Raw genomic sequence first — 23,891 nt, 5'->3', positions numbered from 1 at the left:
TGGTTGAGAAGAGTTTTATTAAATTTACATGAGGATCTTTACAAGTGTGAAGTCCGAGAAATGATGAATGCATGATGCTTTTATACATTTTTAGTCAAAGAACAATACATTTGTAAAGGAATAACAGGACAAGTGGGTTTCAGGATGAGGGTAGTGATTCCAGGCTGACACCAAGATATAAATGGGGACACATAAGTTAGTGGAAGATGAGAGTTACTTCAACCAATGTGTTTATGCAGGTTCATAGAAGCCCCAGTTACCAGGCTCTGGTGCTCAAGGTCCTTTTCCTGCCTTGGTATCGGGAACCTTCATGGCTTTACATAGAAAAAGACAAGTCAAGAATCCCTTTCTGAAGTTATAGTTGCTCAATTATTACAGTTTCCTATGCCAATTCGACATATTGAAATGACAGGTCTTTGACTCCTGCAATAGGAAGTGTGTAGGTGTTGACATTTTATTTTTGGGTTTTTTTTTTTTTTTTTTTTTGTACCAGAGATTGAACCCAGGGGCACTCTTAACCACTGAACCACATCCCAACACCTTTTAACTTTTATTTTGAGACAGGGTCTTTCTAAGTGGCTTAGAGCTTTGGTAAGTTGCTGAGGCTGGCCTTGAACTCATGATCCTCCTGCCTCAGCCTCCGGAGTCACTAGGATTACAGGTCAGGTGTGCACTACCACATCCAGCAATGTTGACATTTTACATGGGGCCTTGTTTAGAAAGAAGCATCCAAAAAAAAAAAAACCCAAAACCAAAAACCTGAAGAAAATCAGGGAGTGGACCTGGTGGCTCCCAAGGGGAAGGATCTTCCTGGCCCAGGAAAAGACACAGAAGTGGGGTGCACCTGGAGAGTGTGGGGAGGCCAGGGCAGCCAGAGCTACGTGAGTGAGGGGGAGAAGGGGGGGGAAGGCCAGAGGTTAAGAAGGAGCCTGACACATAGGACCCTTGAGATTGCAGGAAGGACTGGATCCTGATGGTTGGCTCTGTGCACAGTGGTAAGATCTGCCTAAAATTGAACAGGGTCATTTTGGCTGCTCTGTTGAGAACCGGCAGTAGAGGCAAAGGCTGTACAGGGAGAGCTGTAATCCAAGTGAAGGACAGGCACTTTCTCTCCACTGTGCCCAGCGTGCCCCTAGTATGCTTCCTGGCACAGAATGGGCAGTCAACAAATATTTACTGCATTAGTGATGTCCAAGTTCCAGCTCTCAGACTGGTGCCCGGGGGCTAAATGAAAAGGTATAGAAAAAGAGAACCCCGCTGGGCGCCGTGGCACGCGTCTGTCATCCCAGTGGCTGGGGAGGCTGAGGCAGGAGCATGGCGAGTTCAAAGCCAGCCTCAGCAACTCAGTGAGACTCTGTCTCTAAATAAAATATAAAATAGGGCTGGGGATGTGGCTCAGTGGTTAAGTATCCCTGGGTTCAATCCCCAGGACCACCACCACCAACAACAACAAAACCCAGGCCAATAGGTTGCTAAAGGACTTTTATACATAATTTTCTTTTGAGAAATTGGAATTTGAATTCTAGCATGGCCTGCAGGTATTTCTGGGCAGTCAGGGCTGGCCCTTTGTATCACTTAGGAAATACTTTTTTGAGTCCAGGTAACAGAGATTGAATAACAATGATTTAAACAAACAGGGATTATTATTATTTTTTTTTTACAAGAATCTGGAGAAGGACATTGGCTTGGTGAAATGATGATAGGGTTTACATCTCTCTGATTCTCTCGGCCTTTTTCTCATGTAGCAAAATGGCACCTGCAGCTCCAGGTATCATATCCTCAATCAAGGCAGGGAGAAGAAAGGAGCAAAGGGAAGGAATTTGCTATGCCTCTTTTGATCATAAAAGCGTAAGCTTTCCCAGAAGCTCCTGTAGACTTCCATTTAAATGTCATTAGCCATACTCGGTCTCAGCGTCACCCCAAACTGCAAAGAAGACTAGAACAGTGAGAATCTGGAATTATAGCCTCCTTGGTGGAAGGCGATAGAGAGATGGAGTTGGGACTGATCAGTGGGGAGTACACCGAGGGTGTCTGCTGGGGCTCCCCTGAATGACATGGTGCTTGAGGATCCTTCTGTTTCTGGGGCTTCCTCTTCCAGAAGCACCTCTGGCCACCACCGGGTGGAACCTCGGGTGCTCCCTTGGGTGGTCCTACTCAATCTGGAACACTCTATCTTGCTTCTCTTTGCATGTTTGAATGGCATGCTGACCCCTGAAGGTGACTTCTTCCGGGAACTGGTGGCCTTTGTGTAGGAATCATGCATCTTCAGCGTAAGCCTCACCCAGGAGACACTTAGAATAACTTTGCCACATTCTCATCAGGACAGTCACATTCAGGGACATTTTTAAAGCTTGGCTTATGCACATGCGCACACACACAGGTGGTGTACCTATTCTTACACCCCTATGCTGGCCCACCCACAGGAGAAGGACGGCATCTCAGTCACCCTCAAGCCACCCAGTTAGGGTTAAGACCAGGATGGGGGGGTAGGTGGGAATGGGAAAGACAGTGGAATGAATGGGACAGAACTTTCCTGTGTTCCTATGTGAACACACGACCAGGGAAACTCCACATCATGTCCAACCACAAGAATGGGAGGCTAGACTCCATGTATGTGTGATAGGTCAAAATGCTCTCTACTGTCATGTGTGACTTAAAAGAAACCCGACCAGGATAAACCCTTTCCTCCCGTAAGTCCACCTTTGCTTCAAGCTATCAGAGGGTGTCCCAAGGGCAGCTCTAACCCATCTCTGTCACCTCTAGTGAAGGGCTTAGAAAGCCCGAGGCAGGGATTTTATTCTTCAAGGGAAAACAAACAAGCCTGGTTTGTTCTCTAAGTCTTTAAAACTTCATGGGGGGGGGGGGAAAGGTTAGAATATCTGGGTCTCACCCAGGAAGGGATCCTCGGGGAAGGAGAGTGGGGGAACTTCCTGGAGGGGCTGCAGGTGGGGGAGGTCTCTTCACATGACAGCCTGGAAAGGGTTGCTGAGGAGGCCAGGCCACAGATGTGGCAGTGGGGTCTTGAAGCTACTGTTTGTACCTTGAGGAGCCTAGGGGAGATCTTGGTATGTTTGCTTTCCACATTGTTGTAGAGAAGGTAACATTGTTCTTTTTTTGGCGAGAAGTGCGCAGTGGTGTGGTCAAACGGGTAAGGAACACAGTTGGCAATAATATGCAGCTCTGGTGAACAAAGCAAGTCACTGAGGAACAGAATTTGTTAAACCAAAGTCTTCCAGGGCCAGGAGTCCCTGCAGGTGGGCTGGATAAGGAACCAAGAGTCCTTGGGCTGCAGAGGTGGCCTTGGGAACCCCCAGGGCAGAGGTTCATGGGAGTTGAATGGTGTTTCTGATCTGAACCACTGAGCACCTCCCCGCACCCTCCAGTTTTGCTCAGGGTGGTCCTCAAACCAGCAGTCTCAGCCTCAACAGGAGCTTGTTATCCATGTAGAATCTAAGCCCCTGCCCAGATCTATGGAGTCGGAAACTGTTTTTAAATTTTTTTTGGGGGGGCGGGTACTGGGAATTGAACTCAGGGGTGTTTAACCACTGAGCCACATCCTCAGCCCTTTTTATTTTTTGAGACAGAGTCTCACTGGGTTGCTCAGGGCCTTGCTAAGTTGCTAAGGCTGGCAATCCTCCTGCCTCAGCCTCCAGAGTCTCTGGGATCACAGGCGTGTGCCACTGCACCCAGTCTCGGCAGCTGTGTTTTAAAGAGATCCCAGTGATTAGTATGCACAGTAAAGTTTTCGAAGCGCTTTTCTAAACTGGGACTGGGAATGCTGTATCCCTGCCAGGTGTGGTTCCAAGGCCCAGGTAGGGTGGGCTGTGGAGGAGGAACAAGGAAGGCATGGGCAGAGCCTGCAAACCCTAAAAGGCTGTCTGGGTTAGTACCCTTCCCCCCTCACCATCTGACCTCCTGGGGACCTTGCTGTGGACAGATTAGCCTTTCTCTGCTCATTGGCTCTCAAAGCAGGTGTTACCCAGGCTAAGCTCTGCTTATCTGCTCCTCACCTGACCTCAGGTAAAACTGCAGCCAGAATTTTCTGGGCCTAGGAGCTGGGCTGCTCTGAGAGGCAGGGCCCCATGGGGCCCTGGAGTCTCCCGGTGGACAGTCCTGGGCAGAACGGAGGACTCGGCAGGACACAGAGGGGACCTGTCCTTCCTTTCCAATTCTGCCAGGCTAGTTTCCTGTGCAGGGCTCAGGATCAGGGAGGGGTGCCTTGGAGAAGGTTTTCCTGGCAGTGAATTCCTCTTGGGGCAGGAGACATGGACGCTCGGAAGGAACAGTGTGGGAGCTCAGGGTCCCCAGCTTCCCAGGGTGAGCCAGACCCCCTGGGGGGACACATTTCTACGGGAGCAGGTGTGAACATCACGGACAGCCCCGGGCAGCCAGGTGCAGGGGGCTGGAGGAGCCTGGGCCAGGGAGTGCAGGGCGGGCAGTGCCCAGCAGCCACTCTACAGCGCCCTCTCCTCACTGCTCAGGGTGGCGATTCTCCGCAGGTTTTCCCGGACTTTGATAAACTCGGGGGCATGTTCCTCTTCCTTTTCTGGTGGTTTTTCCAGCTGAAGGAGACAGAAGTGGTGGTATGAAGTGGGCGGGGCCAGGAAGACTCCTGTTCTCAACAGCCACGGGGTTTGGGCCAAAGGTCCTCCCCACAGAAACAACCTGGGGATTGGTTTTGCCACCAGCCTGGTGGACCGCGGGGACAGCATGAGATTTATTTCGCCTTATAAAGGCGGATTCAGATCCCTGGCCTCTGGGCCTCCTCCGAATTGGTAATGTCACCTGGCTCAGAGGGCAAGTTATGATCATCAGAACTAGCCTGCAGTGTACTGGGCTGGCACAGAGGCCGAGGTTCAGAAAGGGAAGCCATTTACCCAAAGTCACACAGCAGGGTGGCAGAGTGAAGGCTTAGGCCAGTGCTTTCTGTTGACCTTCCTCCCAGGCCCAGGAGACAGCCTTGGAGGAGACAGGGGCTGGGACTGGATGCCCCCTACCCACCTGGTTCAGCCTCTGCTGCCGTCTCAGCAGCTCCTGCTCAAAGGGGCACTGAAGCCGCTTGGCCTCCAGCTCCTCCTTCTTCTTCTTGATGAGCTGGTTCCTGCGGCGATGCTCCAGGACACGCTGCAGCTCTGGCTTACTGTCCACGCCGAGGCCCCTGGGGTGGGGGGGGCATTAGGAGAACCCCTCTCCTTCCCACCTCCCCCAGTCCCAGGGCTACATCTCATGGTGACACCAATCCCACCACCCTCCCTCTGACTGCATAGCCCAGATTTTGGGTTCTTTCTTGATCTTTTTTTAGGACGACTTTCTTTTCTTTTTTTTTTTAATATTTATTTTTTAGTTATAGGTGGACACATTATCTTTATTTTATTTTTATGTGGTGCTGAGGATTGAACCCAGTGCCTTATGCATGCTAGGCGAGCGCTCTACCACTGAGCCCCAGCCCTAGTCCCTAGGACGAGTTTCTAAAGGTAGAATTGTTGGGTCAGGCTTAAAAGAGGGTGGGTACATATTTCCGTTTGCCTCTAGAAAAGTTACCCAATGTCTGCTTCCATCAGCAGTGTCTGAGGGCATCTCTTTCTCCTCACCATCACCAGCCAATCTTTCTATTTGAGAATCTGATAGGCACAAAATAAAATCTGGTTTCCTTTGTTTCCTTGATTATTAGTTATAGGGAACAGCTTTTGATAGATTTACCAGCCAGCAGTTCTCTTTTTTGTGAATTCACTGGGCCTATTTTTGTTCATCTTTTCCTTGTGGATTAAGAGATGTGAAGATATTAGTATTTTTCTGTATATATAGCTTCCCCCCCCAATATAATGTATTTATATGACAAATATTTCTCCTGGCTTGTTTTTATGCTATTTCTGATTGTGTTGATGTTTGTCAACAGGATCATGGGCTGCAGGTGTAGCTCAGTGGGAGAGCGCTTGCCTAGCATGTGTGGGGGAGGCACTGGAGTTGATTCTCAGCACTGCATATAAATAAATAAAGTTCCATCAACAACAGAAAAAAAATAAATTAAAAAAATAAAAGGAATGATCATCCTGAAAAGCAATCATAGAAAATTCTCATGTTATAACAATAAGCAAAACCAAAACCAGCCCCATGTACAAAAGAATATCTGCTAGAGTATGGGGTTCACACACCTGACACCCAGAATGGCCATCACGAGTGACTGTAAAACCAGAACTGGCCAGGAGGGGGAGCTATGAAGGCACTCTTGCCTCCATTCTGGACCCGTGGGCAGGGAGGGGTTTCCCAGGCCTCAGAGGGGAGCCTCAGTCTCCCTCTCCCTATTGACTGTTGAGTATCTCCCAGTGAATTTATCTTGGACCCTTTCTCTTCTAGAGTCCCAGACCCTCTGCCCCTGTGTAATCACCCATCCCACCACCTGGTTACATGTCTATCCCCCTCTGTGAGGGCAGGAAATTCCTTCTTGTACCCTGGGTCTGGGTACAGTGCATGGCGCACAGTGTGCTCTCAGCAAAAGATCTGGAGTGCTGGCATGAAGTGGGTGGCTGGGAGGGAGAATGGGGCTTTATTTCTCTCTCTTTTTTTTTTTTTTTTTTTTTTGTACTAGGGATTGAACCCAGGGGCACTTAACAACTAACCCACATCCCCAGCCCTTTTATATACATACATATATATATATATATATATATATATATATATATATATATATATATATATATATATATTTTAGAGACAGGGTCTCACTGAGTTGCTCAGGGCCTTGCTAAGCTGCTGAGGCTGGCTTTGAACTTGCGATCCTCCTGCCTCAGCCTCCCAAGCTGCTGGGATTAGAGGTGTGCCACATCTCAACCGGCTAGAATGGGGCTTTTCAGGGCCCTCTGCCTCTTAGGGGCCCACAGAGGATCAGAACTTCAGAGTCTCTGCTGGGTGGTCACGTGAGGCACCCTCAGCCCCCCTCAGCCTCCAGGAGCCCCAGGATGGTGGCCATGCCTGCTTTCCATGAGCGGCCGCCCCCGCCCCAGCAGGCCCGGGGAGGGGCTTGCTTGCTGGGCCCAGGCAACCAGCTCCATCCCTACCTTCTGTGGTTCATGAGCAGCTCACGGTGCAGCTCCTGGTGGCTCCGGGAGGCCTTCACAGGGTTCAACAGCTTCTTGGGCTTGATGAGCTCTGGGTTCCACTCTCTGTACTCTGGCCGGGCCATTAGGCCCCCAATGTCTGCCCGCTCCCTCTGGATCTCTGAGTACATTGAAGCTGCGGAGATGGACGAAGGAATTGGTCAGAGCCGGGTTCATGACCCCACCTGTCCCCACGAGGCATGCGTTCTCTTCTCAGGTGGATCTTGGATACTTACTAATGTGACACCCTGACCAGGATACCTGACTTTCTTGTTTTGGTAACAGGAATTGAACTCAGGGGCTGTTAACCACTGAGCCACAACCCCAGCTGTTGGGAGCCGCTCTGGACACGAGCTAGGTACACAGCTTTAAGTCCTGAGTAAAGGGGTACCAAACAGTTATTGCACCCCACAATACATTGGACTTTTAGTCCCGCTCAGATAATGAGGTCTGGCTCCAGGAGTGGGCGTCACCTGGTGGGGTTGACCTACATTCACCTGTTCCTTTGTAATCCTACCCCTTTGCCCTTTTTGGGATAGAATGTTCCATGGAAACTCCCCATGTGTGTCCCCTATATAATAATGAAGAATTCCAGTGGCTCACTCTCTTTCATGGACCCCTAAAGTCACAGAGCCGTCCCCAGATTTTGAAAAGGTACTTCTATGTATTTGCATGCTTTCTTCACCGTTTTCTTAAGTTATTGGCATAGTCAGATTTGTGAACCCAGCATAGGTTGTCAGCTCAGATGGATGGCGATACCCAGCCCTTTTTTTATATTTTATTGAGAGATGGGGTCTCGCTGAGTTGCTTAGGGCCTCACTAAGTTGCTAAGGCTGGGTTTGAACTTTCGATCCTCCTGCCTCAGCCTCCTGAGCTGCTGGGATTATAGGTGTGTGTGTGTGGTGATGAGATTTCTTTCCTTTTGATGCCTATTTCCAGTCCCAAGTTCCACCGGTCCTCTAAAAGAGTAGTTCTCAGCTACACTCTTTCTTCCCCATATCCTCAGCTGTCAGCATTGGCAAACTACACTTTAATAGCCACCGTGACTCCCTGGCTGTTCACCCTCCCCTTAGTCCCTCTATGCCCCAGCTACTTCCCCAGTTCCGCCATCTTTAAAAGAACTAACTGTATGTTGCCAACATGATAAAGCAGGAAACAGAAATAAATGGTCCAACTTTAGAGAAGGAGATGGCAGGATGAACATTTGAAAAAAAAAAATCATACATTCGTACCCAGCAAGCATTGGGAGAGGGAATTCAGTCCTGTGGCCAGATAGGAAATGAGGACACAAAACCAAGAGTGTCTCCATAACAGAATGACCATGGAGAAAGTATGTGATCATTAAAAAGTCATGCATTCCCTAAATGTTTGAGTTCCTATAATCTGCTGGGTGCTGTGGCAGACACTGGACATGCAGAGGGACACTGAATGATAAGGTCCCAACTCTCACAGAGCTGACACTGGGGTGCGGGAGACAGACAGTAAATAGCACACACGTGCAAACCAATAAAAACAGTTATAGATGTGGCAACAGGCGGGCTCCATAGAGTTTGGTGAAGGACCCATCTCCAGCCAGGTGCAGCGGGAGGGCCTCTCTGGAGAGGTGACACTTAAAATCTGACAGCTGAGATGGAAAGAGGAGGCTGCTTGGGGCCTGGGGAATAGCACTTGTGACTCATGCACCTTGAACAAGCCGGCCTGTTCAGAGAGCACAAAGACACAGTGTGCCCGGGGTGGGGAGAGTGAGCGGCAGAATGTTCAGAGAGAGGGTGGCCGGGTGGGTTCAAGTCTGGGAGAAATCGCGCTTCTGATTCCATTTTTAAAAGGTCATTCTGGGGGAGAAAACTGTCAGCAGGTTTCGGGGATTTTTTTTTTTTATGACTTTGGTTTTCTTCATTTCCAGTGGGTGGTCTCTGTCTGTCCATCTTTCCCATTAAATTCCAGAGGGAAAATCCTCTGACTGGCCATAGGTCACCAGTAGCCAGTGGGTTGACTGCTACAGAGTCAGGCCTCACCCTGGCAGGAAGGCTCAAAGTAAGAGTTCAAAGCCAGCCTCAGCAACTTAGCAAGGCCCTAAGAACCTTAGTGAGACCCTGTCTCTGAATAAAGTATCAAAAGGGCTGGGATGTGGCTCAGTGGTTAAGTGCCCCTGGGTTCAATCCCGGGTACCAAAAAAAAAAGAGGGGCCTTGTTTGTTTAACCTGCTGCTGCTGCCTGATACATCTTGGACAATGGCCCTGAATTTTTATTTGGCACTGGGATCTGAAAATGATGGAATCAGTCCTACTCCCAGGGTCCAATCAGTGGCCATGCCCGGCTCAAGGATCTGCTCCAAGCCCTCTCCCCTCTTCAAATAAAATCACCAGTGTGTTAGGTGAGGCAGGGATGTGTCTGGTTCTTTAGCCCAGAGTTGCAGCTGGGAAAATCTGCCTTTGCGTCTCAAGATGCTGAATTAGGTAAACAGCATGGGGTGGGAGTGGGGTGGCGATGGCAAGGAGAGCTGTGTACACACGCATGTCAGGGGTCGGAAGGGAAGTGCTAGGAACCCCTAGGGTTTAAGAATTGCAGCACTAGCCTTCCTTTTAATTTAATTAAATGAGACTTCTATATAAAGATCTGTCACAACACAGGCTTTTTCTTTTGGTGCCAGGGATTGAACCCAGGGGTACCCAGGAGCCATATCCCCAGCCCTTTCTATATTTTATTTAGGGACAGGATCTCACTAAGGTGCTTAGGACCTTACTAAGTTGCTGAGGCTGGCTTTGAACTCACAATCTCCTGTCTCAGCCTCCCTAGCTGCTGGGATTACAGGCATGTGCCACCATACCTGCTGGCCTTTGAGGGTTGTAAAAGTTCCCAGGTGATTCCAATAGCCAGCCATCTTTGCAAATCATGGAGTTAGACAAAGACACCAAAGCAACCAAGCTTATCTGCATTGGCCCGGAGTCCTTGGGAGCAGGTCTGATAAGAGCACGTTCTCAGCCGTGGTGTGATTTTGGGCAACTCTAACCTCTGAGGGACCCTTTTCTGTAGAATCATGCTGGTTGTACACTGCTGAGCTCAAGGACTGGGCAAGGGAGCCAGTAGGTGACAACTAGATGGAGTGTCTTGCAAGACTATAAAATGGGCAAATAATTCTCACTTAATATGCAGAGTGTGCGGCTGACCTCATCTTGCAAGGGTGGGTGTAATAAGAGTTGGAGGAGAGACCCAGGGCGCCTTGCTTGCTTCTTTCCTGGTTCTGCTGCTGACCCAAGAGGTCCTGATGCTCCCTGCTTGAGGCTCTGCAGAACATCAGCCCCATACCAGGCAAGGCTCATCTGGGATCCCTGACAGCAGGGTGAGCTCATCAGGTTGCTGGGAGGGCACGTTAATATGAGGGTGACAGCTTTGAAACCAACATGGGTGCCTCCTGGGCACCCATAAAGAGAGGACAGAAAGGGAGCTATACTGATGGGATTCCAGGTCCCAGTTCATCCTGCAAATAGCGGTGAGACCCCAGGCTCTCTAAGGTCTTAATGTCCCCTCTATCTGCCTCTCCCCTCCCTGATGGTTCTGTTATATCTTTGATGGCATCAGTTATAACAAATGACATAAAAACCAGTAAATCAAGATGGTTAAAACAGCAATGTTTCAGAAGAGACAGACCAGGTTTGAATCATGGTGGCCTCCTTTCCTAGCTGAGTGATCCCAGGCAAATAGCTTGACCTCTCTGGGCCTTTATACAGTAGGGATAATGGTAATACCTACTCATGGGGTCATTTGGAAGGTGAAATGATATAACGTGCATGTTGTGCTCGGCCCAGGGCTGTCCTGAAGGGGCTTTGTGATGAGCCCTGCCTGGGCATTTGGTTTAGTTCTCATAATGAGCCTGGGAAGCAGCTGCTATTCTAGGTGAGAAGATCAAGGCCCAGTGAGGCCAAGATATGGAGCAAATAAGTGGCAAAAGCAGGATCTTTGGACTCCAAATTCAATGCTCTTCTACGGTGTCTCTGTCTTCCAGGTGCAAAAGATTTTTCAGTTGAGAAATCGGGGTTAGGCGTAGCCTAAGAAATGCCAATGCAGAAGTAGCGGGAGCCCATTTTATAGATGCCAGAGGGAGGACTGTTAACCCACATGAAATACAAACATTGGCTGAGGCGCCTGGCTGGCCCCGGCAGCTTTTGGCTTAGGCAGAACCCACAGGCCTGGCTGTCCATGGCTGGCCTCTGTTAAGGAGATGACCAGATGGTGGCCTTCCCTCCTTGGGCTGCTGGCCAGTCTCCCCCCTCCTGCCCCACACCCAGGGCCGTCCTGGCTCAGCATTTAACAGGGCGGCAGGACAGAGGAGAAGAGAGGCTTGTAAAATAGCGGCCAGCAAGGGAAAAAGGGGCCTTCAGTCCCAGTGACAAGCGTGGCCACTGGATTTCCTGAGCCTTCTCGCCTTTTCCCCCTCAACGGGCCAAGTGCCCATTTGTGTTTTCCATCGGCCAGCCACTGAAGCCCAGTGTATCTGGAGGCACCTCCAGATTTCCTAGCAGCCTCTGGCTGATGCCCGGAAGCCCCTGGACCCCTTCAGGATTTCTTGTCCATTTGGATGCAATGACCCAAGACAGACTCAAAACAGAACTTCCCTTGGCCTCAGTCCATTCTAACTTCCTGATTTGTGAGGAGATGGTCTGGGTGGACATTGGAATCCATTTCATAGCAGAGTCCTGGGCTGGACCTGGAGGGTTCTTAGGAAGAATTGTGCAACGTGTTATAAGGTTAAGCAGGGAACAGGCACCAGTAGACCAGGTGTCCTGCTGGCTCCCCAGTGGCAGGAGGCTGGCCATTCCACCTGGCAGGTACTTTGCAATCCACAGAGCTAAGAGAGCCACCCAAGATCTAAGTCACATGCTGGGCACAGTGGTGCATGACTGTCATCCCAGCGGCTCAGGAGGCTGAGGCAGGAGGATCACAAGTTCAAAGCCAGCCTCAGCAAAAGTGAGGCACTAAGCAACCTGGTGAGACCCTGTCTCTAAATAAAATCCAAAATAGGGCTGGGGTTGTGGCTCAGTGGTTAAGTGGCCCTGAGTTCAATCCCCAGTACCAAAAAAAAAAAAAAAAAAAAAAAAAAAATCGAAGCTAACTAGAGACATGGGTGCTGGGGGCTGCCTCCAGGTCAGAAGCCATGGGGTTTGGTAGCAGTTTCAAACAGGGACATACATACAATCCTCTAGCACCTGATTTCTGGCTCAGTCTCAGAAACATGTTACAGCCAAATTCACCAGGAAGGCAGGCTGGTACCAAGTAAGTGACCTCACCACTGTGCCATCCCCTGGGGGCTGAGCACCTAGTAGCTGAGTCTCATGAAATTCTCCTGACCGATGGAGGAGGTGGGGGATATCATTGTCCCTTTTGAGACCAAGTCACTGAAGCTCAGAGAGGTTATCTGATTTCCCAGCTGACGCAGCCAGTGAATGAAGGTGACAGAATCCCAGCAGTCTGAGCTGTCTGATGCCCAAACCTGTCTTCTCTCAGCTGTGTCATCCAGCTGTTAAGCAAATCCACCTGCACCAGCTCTGTTCCCATCCCCCCGCCCCCCGCCCCATTCCCGGTGCTGTGTGATCACAGATTTAGGTGAGGTCATTCCCATGCATTAATTCAGATTCCCCCCAAGTACTGAGAAGCCAAAGATCAACAGGAACATAGCCCTGTCTGGATGCCTGCTTTGCCTCCTTTTCCCAAACCTAGAGTGTCAGGAGGCACAGTCTCCGCGACCCCATAGCATTTCACCGATTTGGGGACAAGAGCGCAGGTATCCAAACTCAAAACTGCGCAGCCCAGGGGACACCCGCTCCAGGGCTCCCCAGCCGCCCCCTCACCTCCTCCCTCCCAGGACAGCACCCAGCCGGACCGCAGGGGACTGACCAGGAGAGACGTGGTCTTACTTCTTGCTCGGGGTCCTGGAGCAGACAGATCCGGAGCGCTGTCGCCAGGTCCCACGCTCCACCGGGAAGTCCCTGAGCGGGAGGAGGGCCGCCTCCCAAGGGCGGTTCTTAACCCCGAGGCCGCTGCGCGGGGCGACCCGACCCGGGAGGCCCCTCCGCATTCCTGTTTATTCTGGTATCAATAAAAAGGAACCGTTGCTATAGTAACCGGCTCGGCGCCCCGGGCTCGGCCACTTGCGCCGCGATCCCTGCGGAACGCCGCGTCCGAGCCACCCGTCGCAGAGGCCCAAATAAATACCTATTTTGTTGCGTTGATGGGGACCGTGTTCTGAGCAGGAGGCTCCCGGGAGGAGTTTCCCCGGCTGCAGACCCGGCGCGGCCCGCGAGGATCGCAGCTCTTCCCCGGGGGAAGGGGAAGCCAGGCTTCCTGCAGCGCCACCCCCCCCACCCCGCCCCCAGGAGTTTCTTGGGGTGTCAGGGGTGCAGGGAGGGGAAAGGACACAGCACTGGCTCAGCACCTGGTCAGGAACTTCTGTGCATTATTTACTTGACACTGAACTTTTTCCAGACTTTGCAGAGAAACCAGCAGGAGAGTGTGAGAGAGTGACAGAGGACAATGTCTGGTCCCTGGCAGGCTCCTGGGACAGTCCTGGTAATCAGTGCCTCTGAGCCTTGGGGCTGCTTGTTTGTCCAATGTGGAGAATCACACAGGGGTTGGGAGGTGACAGAAAGGGAAGGCCACTGGGCAGACTGTGCTCAGTCAGGACTTCTGCAGAGAGAACTGGACCCCACACCTGCAGGTGGCCAACGCCTGTCATCCCAGTGGCTAGGGAGGCTGAGGCAGGAGGATCCCAAGTTCAGAGCCAGCCTCAGCAACTTAGCAAGGCCCTAAGCAACTTGGTGAGTTAATAAAATACAAAAAGGCCTGGGGATGTGGCTCATTGGTTAAGGGTCCCTGGGTTCAATCTCTGATAATCCCTCCCTCCCCCGCAAAAAAAAAGCACTCTGTAGGGACCCAGGGTCAACCTGGGTGCTCACAGATAATGGAGGTCTTCTCCTCATTTCACAATCAGCTTTCACTTGAAAATCTGGAACTTTTCTAGCTTTTGGCACTATCCTTGGTCCCCCAGTGAGGCAGCTGGCAACTTAAACTGGGCCCTCACCCCAACTTTATTTTCTCAGTCTTAGTTGGCTGGAAGGAGATGAGGCCCAGACACACATCAAACTTGAATAGAGGAGGCATTTGAAAGGCAGTTTTGGTTCCCTCTGGCCTGTGTTATTTGTTTATGTAACAAACACCCCCCCTTTTTTTTTGGTACCAGGGATTGAACCCAGGGGTGTTTAACCACTGAGCAACATCCCCAGACCTTTTTAGCATTTTATTTTGAGACAGAGTCTCACTGAGTTGCTGAGGCTGGCTTTGGACTTGCAATCCTCCTGCCTCAGCCTCCTGAGCCACTGGGATTACAGTTGTGCGCCCCTGTGCCTGGCTAGCAAACACTTCTTGAGGACCTACTGTATCCCTGTTACCATTGGAAGTGCTTTGGATACACTGTGAAGGAGACAGAGAGTATCCTTGTCCTCAGGGAACCTACATTCAAGGGGAAACACGGACAATAACTAAAGAGATGCACAAGAAGACATCCACTGTGACACACGCTCTGTTGAGAGTGATACCGGGTGAGGGAACAGGGAGGGCCTGGGAACTCAGGGAGGGTAGAGGCTGAGGGAGGCTGACTCACAAGGAGTTGACCATGTGACTATTACATGGAAGAGCCTTCCAGGAATTGGGGACAGCTCAGAGCAAAGCCCCAGGGTGGGGCTTAGCTGGTGTGATAGAAGACCATTGTGCCCGCAGTGCAGGGGGCGAGGGGGATGATGGGAGATGGGGTGGAGGCAGGGAGGTCAAGGCAGGTCCTGCCAACCCGACTCTTCTGGGGCCACTGAAACTTAGTGGGCCACAGATCCTCAGGCATACACAATGTGTGGTCCTTTTTTTTCTTTCTAAATTCAACTTTTCTAGAACTCCTTTGACTGACAGCCTCTCCTCATTTCCCACCTTGCCCTGGTTTAACTTCACTCGTTCCCATGGGACTTTCTATACGTTGTCCCACTTTGCAGATCAATGACTCCAGCCTTTCCTGGGGTTTACAAGGGATTTCCTGAACCAAGCCCTGTGCCTGAGACCCTTGGGGAACTAAGAGGGATCCTGGGGCAGGGGGACTTCTGACAGCTTCTTGTCACTGCCTGAGAACCCCCATACCAGCGACGACCTCCATTTCCGTGATTTGTGTTCCCTTGATTGGAAGATCCTGATGCCAGCCCCAGAAGAAGGGAGGGCCAAGGAGACCTGAGCAGGAATCCCCCAGGGCAGACGCCGTGTTCCCCAGGCAGTGGGGACCCCTGTGCTCCTCCCTCTAATGCCCTTCTCACAGTCCAGCCTGGGTACAAACAAATCAGACCCACCCACCAGACTTGAGGGCAGGGGCCTCACCTTATCTGACTTAGACTTCCTGTCGCAGTACCAAGGTGCTCAGCAACTACTGTGGCCCCGACATCACCCAAAACATTGATATCTCTGAGCTTGTAGGACACCACCCTGCTGTGTGGGTCTGCACGCCCGGGGACCAGATCAGCAGTCAATGACCATCATGTCCAACCCACCCCCCACCAGTGAGAGATGTCACCACACCCCCTGATGGGGACAGTCAATAAGCGTGTCTATTTATTGACCTGAAAGGGATGTCCCCTACATGTGTAGGGGAAAGTCAAACTGCAGAGTCGCATATAGTATGATTCTACCCCCAACTCCCTGCTCTTTTTCGGTACCAGGGATTGAATCCAGGGTGCTCAACCACCGAGCCACATCCCCAGCCCTTTTTATTTTTTATTTAGAGACAGGGTCTCACTCAGTTGCTCAGGGCCTTGCTAAATTACTGAGGCTGGCTTTAAACTCACCATCCTCCTGCCTCAGCCTCCTGAGCCACTGAGGATTACAGGTGCATACCCTGCACCAGGCCAGTTATGCCCATTTTTAATATGGGAAAATAGAGGCTCTGGAGAGAATGAGTTCACTCTAGGAAATGGCAGGAGTCAAGCCCCAGGTGCCACCTCCTGCCTCTACTCATGCGTCTTTCCTGGAGGCCCTTCCATTCTGCTAGAAGGTAAGGCTGGAGTCCAAGGGACCTGGGGATCAGAAGTCTTGCTCACCCCATGATGGGATGGGGGGGCCTAGATGCTGAGATCCCTTCTTGTCCTTTTTTAAAAAAATAAGTTTTATTTTTTTAATTCAAGATTCACTTTGCATTTGGTTGGTATGTTTCTTTATTTTATTTTTTACTTTAGCTGTCGACGGCCCTTTATTCATTTTTGTATTTGGTGCTGAGAATCGAACCCAGTGCCCCACACAAGCTAGGAAGCGCTCTCCCTCTGAGCCCCAGCCCCAGCCCTCCTCCTTGTCCTGTTAAAGTCTGATTTCCCAGGGACCAGAGAGGCCAAAAGGATGGGGACAGTGAAGACCAGAGGAGGCAATTTTGAGGGGCCCCAGGGAAATTCCCTGCATCCAGTGTGGGCTAGGGCTGCACACTACAGGAAAAAACTCTTCCAGTGGCTTTTCTTTCCTTTCTGCCCTCTTGTCGCCAAGCTGAGAGCAGCTCACAGGGACCCACCAGCATCCACAAGAAGTCTCCATAGCAACTCAAAACTTCCTGTATTCAGTTTCAATGTCCAAGGCCTCAATGAGGCCTCTGAGAAGCCACCCACAAAACACAACCCCCTTCCTCCCCCACCGCCCCAAACACGCTCTGTTGAAAAGACATGGCGGGGGCGGGGGAGAGAAGCTGTACTGGCAGAAAAACTTGTCATGAGATCTGTGGAGAGATTATTAAAGGACCCTGAGTCCCCAGTACAACAAGTTTGAACTGGGAAGCATTTAACCCAGAGCAGGGACTTCAAGCGTGAACACAGGAGAGGGGGTCGGGAGGAGAAGAACCAAGAGTCCTTTTTGAGAAAGCTAGTCCTCAACCCAGCTGGGATTAGGCTAACTAATTTGATTTCAAAGGTGCAAAAGGACTCTGGGTTGTCCCTCACCTCATGTACATTTTTAGGAGGGTACCGGAAATTGAACACAGAAGCATTCGATCACTGAGCTGCATCCCCAGCCCTATTTTGTATTTTATTTAGAGACAGAGTCTCACTGAGTTGCTTAGGGCCTCACTGTTGCTGAGGCTGGCTTTGAACTCACGATCCTCTTGCCTCAGCCTCCTGAGCTGCTGGGATTACAAGTGTGTGCCACCATGCTTGGCTCCATGTACATTTTAATTTGCTTGTAGCCAGATAAAAACAGAGTAGTGGATCTAGGGATAGGCAGAGGGATATGTGTTGGAGTGTATGTGTGTATGTGTGTGTTTGTGTGTGTAGAGGGGAACCTGGGCTGACCACAGCTTGTCAAACCAAGCAAACTTCCAGAATTCCTGACTGTAGTTGCCAGATGATGCAGATAAAAATGCAGTACTCTAGTTAAATTTGAATTTTGAATAAGCAATAAATAATCTTTTATTTTAACTGTATCCCATGCAATATTTGGAACATGCTTACATGAAAATGTTATTCCAACTGGGAATATACCCGAAGGACTTAAAATGAGCATACTACAGTGACACAGCCACATCAATGTTTATAGCAGCTCAATGCACAATAGTTAAGCTATGGAACCGCCCTAGGTGCCCTTCAACAGATGAATGGATAAAGAAAGTGTATATATACACAATAGAATATTATTCAGCCATAAAGAAGAATGAAATTATGGCATATGCTGGTAATTGGATGGAACTGGAGACTATAATGCTAAGTGAAATAAGCCAATCCCCCCAAAAGACAAAGGCAAAATGTTCTATCTGATATGTAGATGCTAATACACCATAAGGGACAGGGAAGGAGAATAGACGCTCATTGTATTAGACAGAAGGGGATGAATGGAAGGGAGAGGGATGGGAATAGGAAAGACAGTGGAGTGAATGGGACAGAACTTTCCTGTGTTCATATATGAACGCATAACCAGGGAAACTCTGAATCATGTCCAACCACAAGAATGGGAAGTTAGACTCCATGTGTATATTCTATGTCAAAATTCACTCATACTGTCATGGATAACTAAAAAGAACAAATAATTTTTTAAAAGCAGTTAGGAAATATTAATGGCCAAAAAAAATGTTTTTCTGAAGTTTACATTTAACTGGCAGAAGCAGGGCTGGGGGCTGTGCCCTTTGGCGCACGGTGCAGAGAGATACTCTCCTCCCCAGCAGGACCCTGGCCTGAGCTCTGGGTGGGGTGTAGGTAAGACACCTCAGATGGACTTTTATTCAAGGACTGCATAGCTTTCCAGAAGGGACTTATTCCACAGAGGTGACTCTTCCAGCTCAATGGTTAAGAGCAGGGGTCCTGGTGTCAACCGAGATACTGATCCCGGCTCCATGGCTGGACAGCTCAGAGACCTTGTTTCTTCATCTCTGAACTGGGCAGATTTTTAACCTTTTTTTTGGTACTGGGGATTGAACCCAGGGGTGCTTCACCACTAAGCCACATCCCCAACCCTGTTTTGTATTTTATTTAGAGACAGGGACTCTCTGATTTGCTTAGGTCCTTGCTAAGTTGCTGAGGCTGGCTTTGAACTTGCAATCCTCCTGCCTCAGCCTCCCAAGCTGCTGGGATTACAGGTGTGTGTCATCATGCCCAGCCTAGGCGCAGAGGTTCTTTTGAGGAATAAAGAACACAGGGTATGGAAGGCCCTTTGTATAAAGCCTGCCTAGACTTGGGCATTTGCCTAAGTAGAAGCAGTTTTTTTTTTTTTTTTTTTTTGATAACCCATATAAGAGCATTAAAGATTTTTGTTCAAGTGAAAAAAAAATAGGATTAAAGACTAGAGTCACAACAATCTGAACAGTGTAAACCAAACACACAAAAGATGATTAGCAAAGAATGGAAGGAGATATCCCCAAAAGTTACCCGTGACTGCTTGGGGTTAGTGGGATCATGGGTTACGTTTCCCCCTGTTTTATTCTCAATTTCCCCAGACAGTTATGGAATCATGTTTTCATTTCATAATAAGAAGCTATTTTGAAATAATTTGGGATGAACGTTTTCCCCAAAGTGCAACATCATTTGATGCACGAATTGAGGCCACTGTACTTGAAAACAGCCACCCTCTTGGGTTTAATTCTGTTCTTTCCTCTTTGGGGACTTCAGAAAGGAAAGAGAGCTGCTCCCCCCTCCACTAAATGGCCAAGTTGGTCCCATACTTCCATGTGAGAGACCCAGGGAAATGGTTCTAGAGGTGCCTAGCCTTAGCTTTGGAATTTTTATTTTTTATTTTTTAATTTTTGATGCTGGGAATTGAGCCCAGGGGGCACTTAACCATGGAGCCGCATCCCCAGCCCTTTTTATTTTTTATTTAGAGACTGGGTCTTTCTAAGTTGCTTAGGGCCTCAATAATTTGCTTAGGCTGGCTTTGAACCCTCAATCCTCCTGCCTCAGCCTCCCCAGCCCCTAGGATTACAGACATGCACCTCAGCCCTAGCTTTGAATCTCAGCTTTACCCCAATTAGCTATGTGACCTTAGACAAGTCATGTTGCCATCCCAGCTTCCATTTCCTTGTGTGTCCAATAGAGCATAACATGACTCACCTCCCTGAACTGACAGACATGCCCATCGTATTGACACTGATATCCCCGTGCCTTGCATAAAACCTAGTGCAGAGCAGAGGCTGCTAACCCTTAGTGGAATGAATAAATGAATAAACAGTTGGTGAGATAACCAGTGTATGGCACTGGGTAGAGATTCTGTGGCAATAACAAGTGACCATCATTGTTACTGTTCTCTGAGGATGTGTGGGCTTTGGCATAGATGAATTTAAGTTTGAAAGTGTTGCACAGGCCTGTCATCCCAGTGGCTTGGGAGGCTGAGGCAGAAGGATCCAGAGTTCAAAGCCAGCCTCAGCAACTTATAGAGGCCCTAAGCAACTCAGCAAGGCCCTGTCTCTGAATACAATATAAAACAGGGCTGGGGATGTGGCTCAGTGGTTAGACGTCCCTGGGTTCAATCCTCGGTATAAGAAAAAAAAAAGTGCTTTGTAGCCCATAGAAGGTGTGGAAGGTCTCTTCCCCAAAAGCTGTTCAAGCTCTGGCCTCAGTCCACTCATCTACTAAATGGAAATGACAACCTGTGTCCTAACAGAGTCGTGAAGATTAAATGCCACAATGAACTTCTTATAGTAAGTGCTCCAATCACGGGGTGCTCACTCCTTCAGGGAAGCCTCTGACCCGCGTCCTGGCTTGTAACCCTGTGTGGTATAGCTAGGGGACCAGCAGGTCGCCCCCCCCCCCTCCCCGGACCGACTCTGACTTGTCTATTCTTCTGGATGGTTTGAAAGCTCAAAAGAGGCTCGCCCCTGGTGCTCCAGGTCCAGGGGAAGCCCCAGAGGAAGCCCAGGGTCTTCGGATTGGGACCTGCGACCTCTGCCAACTTGGTGAGAAGACAAGAACTGGGTGGGGACACTTAGGCAGCGGGCATTGCGCAGCCATCAGCCGATCAGATTCATCTGATCTCAGGGCTCCTCCCTTTCTGCCCGCCCGGCTCAGATGAGACCCTCCCCCAGGAAGGCGCCGCCGGGCCTTGAGTCTTGGCCAGTTCTTGTTTTCGGACTTAAGAGAAGCCTTGTTCCAAGATTTCCAATCACTACTGGGCGGCGGGCTCCCCCGCCCCCGGGGCAAGGCGGGTCTTGGGAAGAAATGCGGGGAGTCCCGGCCACTCAGCGCAGGGGACACTGCTGGCTCAGCGGCGGCGGCTGCGGGGGACGCTCCTCCTCGCGCCTTTGCCTCCTGGCTCTGCGGGCGGGCAGGACTCTTTGCCCAAGGCAGAGTGCAGCTGGCCCGTGAGCCCAGGTTCCCTGACACTTTGCAATCACTTATCCCCAGTGGCAGAGACTCCAGTCCGAGGCCGATCTCCATTTTCCCCAAACGTTTCTCTAAGCCCGTATTTGGAAGAAAACCCCACAAACGTTTACTGCGCCCCACTTTCCTACATCCCCATGTTTTTCTAAATTATTTTGACACTGAGTATACATTCGCTTACTTCATTTACCGAATTGAAAAAAAAAAAAAAAAAAAACAACCCAAAACTCTTACTGTCCCGAGTAGAAAATTAATACATGCTTACTGCAAAGACAAACCACCTGTTACCCAATCCCCATCCTGGGAAAAATAAAACCACCGAGTTTCCTTCCGAATCGCTGCACGCACACGAATAGAAGAAACGGTTCCTCACCTGCCTGTAACTTGCTCTCCTCCTCCCCCTCGTGCAATGGCCCATGGCACAGTGACCGTCCCTCGCCCAAGCGCTCGGCGCTCCGCTGCGGGCGGCTCCCGCGGGGCCTGTTTCCCGCACCCCTGCCCCACATCTCCCACGCGGTCCGACGCCTCGGTGCGCGGGCGGAGTCTGTCGCCTAGCTCAGCCAGGAGCAGAGCCTCGCAGGACTTTTGCAGTCGAGAAACGGAGAGTGGGTATGTGCGTGCGTGTGTGCGTGAGTGTGCGCGCGTGTGTGTTCTCAGATATTGTGGGGAAAAAAAGCAATCTATCTAAGGACAGATCCCCCCAAAGGATCTGAATGTAGGAAGAAAAGAGGAAAAGGGGGAAGGATAAAAAAGTAATTGACAGGAATGACGGAAGGGAAGGGAGGGAGGGCGCAGGGCATTGATCGAGGACAGACGCGCTCCGCCAAGGGTTGCCCGGGGGGCTGCGCGCCTCACGCCTGTCGCTCGCTCCTCCAGCTTTGGAGATCAGGGGCGGCGAGGCGTGGTCCCCACTTACCGGACCTGAGCAGCACCGCCCGGTACAACCCGGTGGCCTCGGCGGGCCCCCGTGCCCATTCGCCCAGCCTCTGCGCCATGCCCCGCGCGCCCCGCTGCAGATCCCGCACCGCCGCTGCGCAGCCTGGAGCGCGAGCGACTCCGCCACCGTGACGCGAGCCAGCAGCCCAAACCCCGCCGGGGATCTGGTTACGGCGGCGGCCGGAGGGGCAGGCGTGGAGACGCCAACAGGGAGGGAGGCGACAGGGACACAAACAGGTATCCTTGCCCAGGTATGAGGCGGCGCGCGTGAGCGTCTGGAGGGAGGACTCCCAGGCTCGGTTCCAGCATCCCCGGAAGAACACCGAGTCCCGGCCCGCCGCCTACTCTTCCACTCTGGATGGCCACCAGCCTCATGGAAAGCTACGCGCAGGTGTGGGATCCCGAAACGCCACACCTGGGCTCAGGTCCCACTAGTTAATACCTGTGTGGCCTCCCCATTTAGCAACCTCTCCGCACAAGAGCCTCAATTTCTTCATCTGGAAAATGGGGTCGACCACATAGTACTTCTGTCACAGGGTTGTAAGGTTAACTGGTGCAGTTTGGGTACCTAGAAAGGACTTAGAAGAGTGGCTAGCACATAACCAACGGCGTTTGTTTAAAAAATGCCCCAAGCCGAGCGCGGTGGTGCAAGCTTGTAATCCCAGCAGCTCGGGAGGCTGAGGCAGGAGGATCCCTAGTTCAAAGCCAATTCTCAGCAATGGTGAGGCGCTAAGCAACGCGGTGAGACCCTATCTCTAAGTAAAATACAAAATAGGGCTGGGGATGTGGCTCAGTGGTCGAGTGCCCCTGAATTCAATCCCTGGTACTTGCCTCACCCCCACAAAAAAGTCCCAAGTCTGAAGTGGGTAGGCAAAGTCAACCAGGTGGTTTCAGAACATGTAAGAAGCTGACAATTTTGATTATTTACTTTGTGTCAGGTGCTGTGCTGTTTCTTCTAAAACAAAAATGAATGTCAATTGTGTGCGCCTGTCTGGTTTCATTTACTCTCCATAACACCATGAAATAGGGTCTAGTAGCATTCTAATTACACCGATGAGAAGAAAGTGAGGCCCAGAGAGGTTAAGCCACTTCTCTGAAGTCACATAGCTGGAGCTGAGATTCGAATTCTGATGGTCTGACCCCAGGCATCTGCTCTGCTGTTAATCTCATTTACTCTTCAGGACTGTCCTGAAGGGTAGGTATTACTTGCAGCTTAGAGATGAGGAAATTGAGATTCAGAGAGCTGAGGTGCCTTAACCATTCTTGCCCTTCCAAGAACCCACCTAATTGTGGGACCCTGAAACTTGTGCCCCTGAAAGCTATAGACCCCCACAGAGCTGTCCAGGGTGCTGAATGGCCTCAGTTCAAAGCTGTGTGTGTAGGGGGGTGGGTGGGGGCGGATTGTGAGCTGGCTTTGGCATCTCAGGCACACAGTTCAGTTCCACCTCCCTCTGCTTCTGTGCCCTTTCTAGCCTTGGTACCTGTCAGCTGATCACTTGATGGCCAAGTCCCCTTTGACTGGTCCTTGGCCACTGTTCAGACCCACCTGCTGCTCTAATTCAAAGGTCCATGTATTTCTCTGCTCCTCAGACACCATCCAGGATCCCAAGGTGACACTGATCTTTGAAGTTCTTATGATTGTCTAGGCTGGTCAGTGACTGGCCATCAGGGATGCCAGTCACCATGACAGACCTTGGACACTCACTGTCCCATCGCCTGTCTTCAGAGATGAAATGATATCCATTTTACAGTCCGTCTCATGTAATCTCTTCAATGGCTCTTTGATCACACTACGGTTATGGCCCTTACAGAGATGGGGAGCACCGAGACCACAGAACTCGTTTGTAGTGGATTTGAATCCAGATAGATTGAACACAGCTGAGGCTGAGGGATGTGGAACAGGAAGAGAGGGCGGGGCCGGGTCCCCCCAGGGGAGATCTAGGCCGGTCTGACTTACCTGAGCCATTTCGTCTCTGCTTCTCATTTTCTCTATGAAACCTGG

At 50.6% G+C, this 23,891-nt stretch overlaps 1 protein-coding gene across 5 annotated transcripts; it reads right to left on the bottom strand.

Annotated features, from left to right (window-relative positions):
• On the bottom strand, nt 1–21,963 carry Fam107a (family with sequence similarity 107 member A). 5 transcript variants are annotated; one of them, XM_046452957.2, is made up of 4 exons: nt 21,870–21,963; nt 7,056–7,230; nt 5,002–5,158; nt 1–4,562 (listed from the first exon to the last, which is right to left on the bottom strand). In XM_046452957.2, exons 1-4 carry the CDS (start codon nt 21,946–21,948, stop codon nt 4,455–4,457), a joined length of 519 nt encoding a protein of 172 aa, XP_046308913.1. In that variant the 5' UTR covers nt 21,949–21,963; the 3' UTR covers nt 1–4,454. The 5 variants fall into 5 exon arrangements, with proteins under 5 accessions (XP_046308913.1, XP_046308912.2, XP_046308917.1 ...); XM_046452956.2 differs by lacking the exon at nt 21,870–21,963 and adding an exon at nt 21,327–21,481; XM_046452961.2 differs by lacking the exon at nt 21,870–21,963 and adding an exon at nt 12,941–13,178.
• Between the last annotated feature and the right edge of the window lie 1,928 nt (nt 21,964–23,891).

Source organism: Marmota monax, unplaced genomic scaffold (assembly GCF_021218885.2).
Source record: "Marmota monax isolate L192 unplaced genomic scaffold, Marmota_monax_Labrador192_F-V1.1 WCK01_AAM20220418_F8-fsc00042, whole genome shotgun sequence".
Lineage (NCBI taxonomy): Eukaryota > Metazoa > Chordata > Mammalia > Rodentia > Sciuridae > Marmota > Marmota monax.
This window is presented reverse-complemented; position numbering and strand designations above follow the sequence as displayed.

Coding starts and splice junctions, on each gene's coding strand:
- Fam107a (XM_046452956.2), bottom strand. CDS start 21,459: ATGTGGGGCAGGGGTGCGGGAAACAGGCCCCGCGGGAGCCGCCCGCAG. Junction 5,159..7,055: donor CTGCTCATGAACCACAGAAG/GTAGGGATGGAG, acceptor CCCCCACCCCAG/GGGCCTCGGCGTGGACAGTA. Junction 4,563..5,001: donor GGCAGCAGAGGCTGAACCAG/GTGGGTAGGGGG, acceptor TGTCTCCTTCAG/CTGGAAAAACCACCAGAAAA.